Source organism: Rattus rattus, chromosome 1 (assembly GCF_011064425.1).
Source record: "Rattus rattus isolate New Zealand chromosome 1, Rrattus_CSIRO_v1, whole genome shotgun sequence".
Classification (NCBI taxonomy): domain Eukaryota; kingdom Metazoa; phylum Chordata; class Mammalia; order Rodentia; family Muridae; genus Rattus; species Rattus rattus.
This window is the reverse complement of record NC_046154.1, coordinates 170,191,338-170,199,358: the sequence shown is the minus strand read 5'-3', so window position 1 is coordinate 170,199,358 and position 8,021 is coordinate 170,191,338. Positions and strand designations below refer to the sequence as shown.

Below are 8,021 nucleotides of genomic sequence, written 5' to 3'. Positions count from 1 at the left end.
ACATGCCTGTAGTCTAAAGTCAGTGAGTGGAATTTTTTCTAAAACGTCCGATGATGGCAGGAATTCCGGCATAAGATCTTATAGCGATATCGTAACTTCAATCCCTGAATAACATATCACTTAAGCATTCCTGTCTTAAAAAGTTTATGGCGACAATCACTTAAAGACATGTAAAAATTCCTGGCGCCAAAGAGAAACACCCGAAGGTTAAGGGACAGAGTGGGTAGGTCGCCCGCTAGTCCAAGGCCAAGACAGCACATTTAAAAAAAGGGAGGGGGGGCCCACCCAGCTCCGGATATGCGCCTGCGTAGTAGGAATCCTCCTGCGCACTAGCCCGGCCGGAAGGGCTGGGGGTGGACGGGGGCGGGGATAAGGTTGCTAGGAGGACGCGATGACGTCCAGGCTCTGCGCTCCTCTCTGCAAATGGGCAGCGCGCGGCGCAGTGACGCTCTGCGTGCGTCACGGTGACGCTGCGCGAAGGGCACGGATCTTCGGGCTGGGAGGACATTCGGCCTCTGTGAGCCGCAACCTTGCCCAGCGAGCGGTTGGGTGTTCGCCATCTTAGGCAAGTGAATGCGGCCGGGCCTCGCCGCGGAGGGTGCGGGGTGCAGAGCCTTGAGTCCCTTGTGGCCGCCGCCTTGGCCGTGGGCCTGGCCGGGCTCGGCGTCCCTGGGGAAGAAGCTGTGACCTCCTCAAGGGCGCAAAGCCGGGCATGTCTCGCGGGGCTCCTTTGACATTGCCCGGCGCCGGGTCTCTCTCACCTCCACCCTCTGTCTCCCCCGCAGGAGGATGTTCTCGTCCGTAGCGCACCTGGCGCGGGCGAACCCCTTCAACGCGCCACATCTGCAGCTGGTGCACGATGTGTCGGGTCCCCGCAGCCCCCCGGGTCCGCCCCGGCGTTCCCGCCACCTGGCTGCCGCCGCCGTGGAAGGTGAGGTCACACCCTGCCCTGTGCGAGCACTGGTTTCGTGCTGTTCCCCGCTCTACCTACGAGACCTGGGCCGGAGCGGCAGGTCGAGGAAGGACGCTCCAGCCCTGGACCTGAGAACCGGTCTCTAGCTGACCCTGGGATGTCAGCTCTGACGCCCTAGGCCGCTGTCGGATCCTTGGCCCTCCCTCAAGGGCGTGGAAGGGCCCAGGCCCAGCGCCACTCAGTGACCTCCGTGTCCCCAAGGGAGTAGAGGCAGAGAGGTGGTAACCAACTTCTTTATCTAACCCCCAACCCCCACCCCCAACCCATGAGCCCGCATGGTCAGCCAAGTCTACTGGGTAAAGTGTCCTTTTTAATCACTAGCTTGTCACAGTTGCAACTCCATAAAGTCTTATTTGATTTGCCTCTTTTTAAACCTGGAAAAGTCTCCTTTGATCTCCTTTTCCAAGTTTTTTTTGATAATCTTTTCATTTGATTGTATTTGAGGTAATGGGATTGGGTGCTTTTGGTGCTAATGGTGCAGAAGGTGACTTGAAGATTATAAGAGGCGTGCATTCCTTTGAGTTTATGTTTTGGGATTCGAGGTAGCTGACTGTTTTTGTATGTTTTAAATCCTAGTGGAACATACGTACAAGGGAAACCACAAAGCTGAATTACAGACCTCAAGAGAACGTTACCTACATTGTGCCTGTAAAACAGAAATCCAACACACACACACACACACACACACACACACACACACACACACAACAGTTATTCATGGGGTGATTGGAAAACTTTCACTATCTTTATCACTATATCATTTTCCTCTGATTTCAAAAGCTAAAGCAAACCTTTGTTTTTGACTGGGGGAGCTAGGCATATGTGGTTTAGTTCATAAGTGGGTAGTTGGTTAATAGCTGGAGTAAACGTTAAAAGTTAGCAAGCTTTGTACATGTTAAGTGCTCCTTTTCGAATTTGGGCTGTTTTTGGAGGATGCTCTTAGTAAACTGATTTTAGTTGAAGTTACCAGTGCAGGAAGTTTTAGAAAATAGTGTATCTCACAGATGCACATCCTAATAATTTCAGCGATCTGACTTGACAGTGACTTTCATATAATTTATGAAAACTCATCTTTCTACCCAATTGTGCCTGGTGGCTAAAAGTGCACAGTAGTGGTAGTGCTATAGGAAAAGGAAATCGAGTTTTCTTCTATTCCCCTAGACTTCCCGTAGGCTCTGAAGAAATAATTGATCTTTTTTCTTCAATCAAACAGAGCAGTATAGCTGTGAATATGGATCTGGCAGATTCTTTATCCTCTGTGGACTCGGAGGAATTATTAGCTGTGGCACAACACATACAGCATTGGTTCCTCTAGATCTGGTTAAATGCAGAATGCAGGTTTGTGTTGCATGCTGGACTAAAACATACTGTTGAAACATAAATTGTAAGATAGAGACTGCTACTAACGAACTGTTTGGAGGTCTAACTACCCAGGAGGTAAGTGGATGCTCACTAATACAAGTCTGTATTAAAATGCACGGTGTGTCTTGTCTTATTACAGAGTACAGTTGTGAATTTGGCTCCATGAAGTATTATGCACTGTGTGGCTTTGGTGGGGTCTTAAGTTGTGGGCTGACACACACTGCTGTTGTTCCCCTGGATTTAGTAAAATGCCGCATGCAGGTTTGTATTGGCATGAATGTTTTTTATTTACTTTTATTATTTGCATTTTTGTTATATAAGTAATATATATTATGTGGGTGGGTGGGTGGGTGGGTGTGGAGATAAATGGACACCTTTTGGGAGGTGATTCTATATTTAAACTATGGGAAACTCAAGCATGGAGCTCAGGCTCTGGCGGGTTGGCAGGCAAGTGCCTTGTTAACTGACCTGATGTGTTTTGTGTATGTGATTTATCTTACTAATAAAAAAGTTGTTTTAAACTAAAATACAATTATATTACTTCTCCTCATCCGTTTGCTCCCAACAACCCCCTCCCATGCCTTCACCTCCCACCCTCTCAACTTGATGGCCTCATTTCTTATTACATATTGTGCTGGAATCAAGGCCTTGAGTATATGTGCTAGGAGCGCCCTCTACCACTGAGCTACACTTCCAGCTTTGCTTACATTTGAAAAGGTTTATTTCTACTTCCTGTGTGAGGGTATTTTGTCTGCTTGTATATTTGTGCATGGTGTGCCTGGAAGAGGGCATCTGCTTCCCTAGAACCTAAGTTATAGATGGTTGTGAGCCGCTGTATGGGTGCTGGGAATTGAACCCAGAACTTCTGGAGGAGTAGCCACTGCTTTTAACTGATGAGCCATCTCTTCTGCCCCAACTCCCACTTTTTAAAAGAGCGTCACAAATGAGAAGTGGAGACATCCCAACTGCTACAGACTTCAGCAAGAAATAGCCCCAGCTCCATTTATTTATTTATTTTGCTATTTTTATTTCTATATAAGTATGTGGGTACCCAGGGAGGGTGTCAGATTTTCAAGTCTCCTGGAGTTGGACTTAAGAGTAGCTATGGGCTGGGAATTGAGCTCTGGAAGAGCAGTATGTACTTTCCACTGAGCTCTCCAGCTTTCTTCTAATGCGCCTCTCACATGAGCAGTAGATTGTTACCTGTTCTGCTCTCACTCTAAGTGGATCTTAACTGCTGCAGTTCAGTTCTGGCCAGAGGTCTTTTTCAAGGTCTACTAATTCAAGACCCCAAGTAGTCATTGCATAAGTATTTTATGTATTAACACGGGCAGTCTTGTGTGTCATCTTATGTAAAGTAACTTCCTGTCCCTAAATACTGAGGCAAAGAACATGTTTATTTCTCAAAGAAGCTCTTACTGTCTTTATAGGAAAGTTGTGAGCATTGCCTCTTCTGTGTCTTTTATAATTTGAATATCATAATTATTGAAAGAAAAGTAATCAAACATTAAAAATTTATTTGTCCCAAACAGGATTAGAAGTCTCCTTACCTAAAAGAGAAAGGAAGGTGAAATATTAGGAGGGAGAGAGGAAGGTGATGTATACCAACCCTTCTAGTACCTGCAGGAAGAGTGAGATAAGCTCCCTTACCCACATGGCTCTTAAACAAATAGATACCAAGTGTAAGTCCTCAAACATGCGTGTCTTTGGAGTAAATTTCAGAAGTAAAGAAATGTTGTACCTCAAAAGAGATGCTGTACATGTTAAAGTTGTATTTAGTTTGGTTATCTAATGTTCACGCTGCTCATGGTGCAGTACAATCTACTTAAAGGACTCCAGGGTCAGGAATACATACTTACATCTTAAGAACTATTTTATTTCTTTTGGTTCTTTTTTTTTTTTCGGAGTTGGGGACCAAACCTATTTTATTTCTTTTTGTGTTGGAATGTTATAGTTTTGACTATCTAAGAATTAAGTATAGTTTAAAGGAAGCTAGACTTTAATGTAGAAGTTGTTTATAAAAACAGTCCTAAATAGAGCCTTGAAGTCGTGGCTCATGCCTATAGTCTAGCCTCTGGGAGAGAGGCAGGAAGCACACTATGAGTTTGAGAGCAATCTGAAATAGAGACCCTGTTTTAACCACCAAAATCCTTCCAGTCTGGGAAAAGTGCTCAGTTAAGAGTGTTTGTTAGTTAGGTAAGCATGAAGAACTTAGGTGATATTCCCAAGCACCTGTCAAAACAGTCATGCATGTCTCTAATCCCAGCACTAGCAAGACGGATGTAGGAGTGTCCCTGGTCCCTGGCCAGCTAGTCTGTGTCCACATAAATGCACACAGAAGCATGTATACATGAATACACCACACCAGCTTTTAAAACATAGGTGTTAGCTTATATTAAGCTAAGAACTTGCATATACTTTTTTTTGTAGTTAAATTTTAAAACAAGAAAGCACAGTAGTAGAATAAAGTGTTAGATATTCTTAAATCTTATTTTTATAAAACTCATTGTAAATATCTTGGCAAATAAAAAACCATCTCGCAGTTAGATTAACATAGCTGTTTCTTTTATATTGACATTTTCCCATTTTAAAGGTGGACCCTCAGAAGTACAAGGGCATATTTAATGGTTTCTCCATTACATTGAAAGAAGATGGCGTTCGTGGTTTGGCTAAAGGATGGGCCCCAACTTTGATTGGCTATTCCATGCAAGGGCTCTGCAAATTCGGCTTTTATGAAGTCTTCAAAGCCTTATATAGCAACATACTTGGTGAGGTATGTGATTTTACTTTGACATTAAATGTCCCAAGTGTTTGAGAAAGAATATAATGCTTTTTGTTTGATGTATCTTGTTTTATGGCTGATGAAATGGCCCCAGAAATAATGAACGACATGTCTTAATGTACTCTGTTGAATTTTTGAGAATGGTTGGTATGTGTGCTAGTGTAAGAAGAGTGTGGGGCTCCTTTTGTGTAGTATAGGATTACTGTATATGCATATTCAGAGAGCATATACCTTGTATTCACAAGGCTGAGAGACAATATAAACTCATTCTGATATTGTGTTGTTCATGGACTGTGTAATAAGAGTAGTTCAGACAAGTCAGGTGGCTAACGTACATTTGTTTCCTAGCACTTAGGTATATTACGGGGTTTTTTTTGTTTGTTTTTTTAAGATTTAATTTATTATATATATGTTATGTGAGCAGTCAGTGCTCTTAACCACTGAGCCATCTCTCCAGCCCTATATTGTTATTTTTGAAGCCAGACTGTCCCATACAACAAAGCTAAACTGGGATAGACTGATGAAGTTAGAACTTAAACCAAAAACAGGGAGAGGAATATTTTTAAAGTCTCTGAAGTTTCATTGTCAAGGACGTTAGGTGGAAGAGGCCAGTGTGGCAGCAGTTCATATCTGTCCTTCCTGTGTGTTGACTTTTAGGAGAACACCTATCTGTGGCGTACATCACTGTATCTAGCTGCTTCTGCCAGTGCTGAGTTCTTTGCTGACATTGCCCTGGCTCCTATGGAAGCTACTAAAGTTCGAATTCAAACCCAGCCTGGCTATGCCAACACACTGAGGGAAGCTGTCCCCAAAATGTATAAAGAAGAAGGCTTAAATGCGTGAGTGAGCATTTCCTAAATCTAGTCACGGGGGAGACCTAAGATCAGGTCCTTTTGTCTGTCTGAAAATGGCTTGATACTTGTCTATATATCTGTTGACTCAGGTGGATGGGGCTTGTTAGGACATTTCTGATGTACACAGTCAGTTTGCATGGTTTGGATGCCAACATGCTTCCTTAGATCCACCTTTGTGGATGAATCTTGAACTGAGTTCTACCTGTAAATTTCTTGTTTCTTGTAGTTCCAGTCCAGGAAACATCCAGCAACTTTGTTGGTTGTACAGTCAAAGGTGCTTGAGTCATTGGCATGTGAGATTAATACACCTGCATGTTAGTCCTCAGGTTCTGACAGCAGTGACACGCGTTATGCTGTCATGTGTTACTGTCAGGACTCGACTGGTGTGCGGACACTTCTGTAGACAGTGAAAATATCTGTTAAATTCACTTGGGCACCTATTTAAATTAGTGTCCTTATTTCCTAGGTTCTACAAGGGTGTTGCTCCTCTGTGGATGAGACAGATCCCATACACCATGATGAAGTTCGCCTGCTTTGAACGGACTGTTGAAGCTTTGTACAAATTTGTGGTTCCTAAGCCCCGAAGTGAATGTACAAAGGCAGAGCAGCTGGTTGTGACATTTGTGGCAGGTTACATAGGTATGACTTGTCTGTCCATCTGTCCATGTATATATCTTCAGGTTCTTACTTTATAACCCTGGCTGTCTTAGAACTCAATGTGTAGACCAGGATGGCTACAGATCCACTTGCCTCTGTCCCCCAAGTTACGGGATTGAAGGTGTGTATCACTACACCCTGGCTGGAATGAATTATTTAGAACACACTTGTTCATGAACTTATTATACAAATTATATCACTTCCATTCTTGGTCCCTTTGTGAAGGAAAATTTCCAAAGTCCAGGAAGCATTTTTATCTTCCTGTTTTTATGTTCTGCTGGAGTCTAGATACTCATTACTTTCTAAAAATCTTTCTGTATAGTTACCATGCTATATGCCACCCGTCATGCTTGACAATGCATCTGTAACTCTGTTTCCAGGTGACATGGTGCCCTTTTCTCATCTGTGTGGGCATACAAAGCATGCACATGGGTACACACACATATATGCAGGGAAACACTCATGCATATATTCATGTTTTGAATAGTAAAGTTGAAGCCAGTGTGGTGACACATGCTTGTAATCCTAGCACTTGGGATGCCGAGGCGGGAGTTTTACTAGAGTATCTTGATTTTCTTTTTTTCTTCCCTTTCCCCACAGCTGGAGTCTTTTGTGCGATTGTCTCTCACCCTGCTGACTCTGTGGTCTCTGTGCTGAATAAAGAGAAAGGCAGCACTGCCTCTCAGGTCCTGCAGAGGCTTGGCTTTAGAGGTAAGTTAGGCTCTCCTGGGACGTGGCACCGCTTGGGTAGATGGCGCTGGTTTGTGCGCTCACCTTTCTTCTCTGAACCAGGTGTATGGAAGGGGCTCTTCGCCCGAATCATCATGATTGGCACTCTGACGGCACTACAGTGGTTCATCTATGACTCTGTGAAGGTCTACTTCAGGCTCCCTCGCCCTCCTCCTCCTGAGATGCCAGAGTCTCTGAAGAAGAAGCTTGGGTTAACTGAGTAGATATACATCAAAGTAACATGGACTGAATCTGCTTGTTGATCAGTGTTGAAAGTGCAAAGGAACTTTTATATATTTGACAGTGTAGGAAATGTCTGTTCCTGATACAATTACTGTAGTACCCTTGCTTAAAGCAAGAGTTTCAAACTTACTGCTAAATAAACCCATCTATTCATGATGTCTATGAGTTTGTTATTTTAAAAACTAGTATTGAAAAAAGATTTAGTCCTAAAATCAAAAAATTAAGGTATTCCTCCCCTAGGAAAAAAGTGTAAGCTAACCATTGGTGCTATTCTTAAATTGTCCCCTTACTTAAGAAGCTCCTGTATTAGGAATAGTCTTGGGTTTTCAGAAACATAGTTCATTAAATATGGATAAACACTGAATTGTAGGTTTTTGGGTTTTTTTTGACAAGCTAATTTTTGTCCCATGTTTCCTTTTTT

General features: G+C 43.3%; 1 protein-coding gene and 1 non-coding gene across 2 annotated transcripts; both read left to right on the top strand.

The window, feature by feature from the left end:
• The first annotated feature begins 443 nt into the window (after positions 1 to 443).
• Slc25a3 (solute carrier family 25 member 3) lies at positions 444 to 7,756 on the top strand. The gene is made up of 8 exons (XM_032911359.1): positions 444 to 565; positions 786 to 931; positions 2,475 to 2,596; positions 4,929 to 5,108; positions 5,775 to 5,956; positions 6,438 to 6,610; positions 7,229 to 7,339; positions 7,421 to 7,756. Exons 2-8 carry the CDS (start codon positions 790 to 792, stop codon positions 7,579 to 7,581), a joined length of 1,071 nt encoding a protein of 356 aa, XP_032767250.1. The 5' UTR covers positions 444 to 565; positions 786 to 789; the 3' UTR covers positions 7,582 to 7,756.
• Positions 6,122 to 6,367, top strand: LOC116890603. The gene has a single exon (XR_004386754.1). It is a non-coding gene; the product is annotated as a small nucleolar RNA SNORA53 (small nucleolar RNA).
• Positions 7,757 to 8,021: the final 265 nt, after the last annotated feature.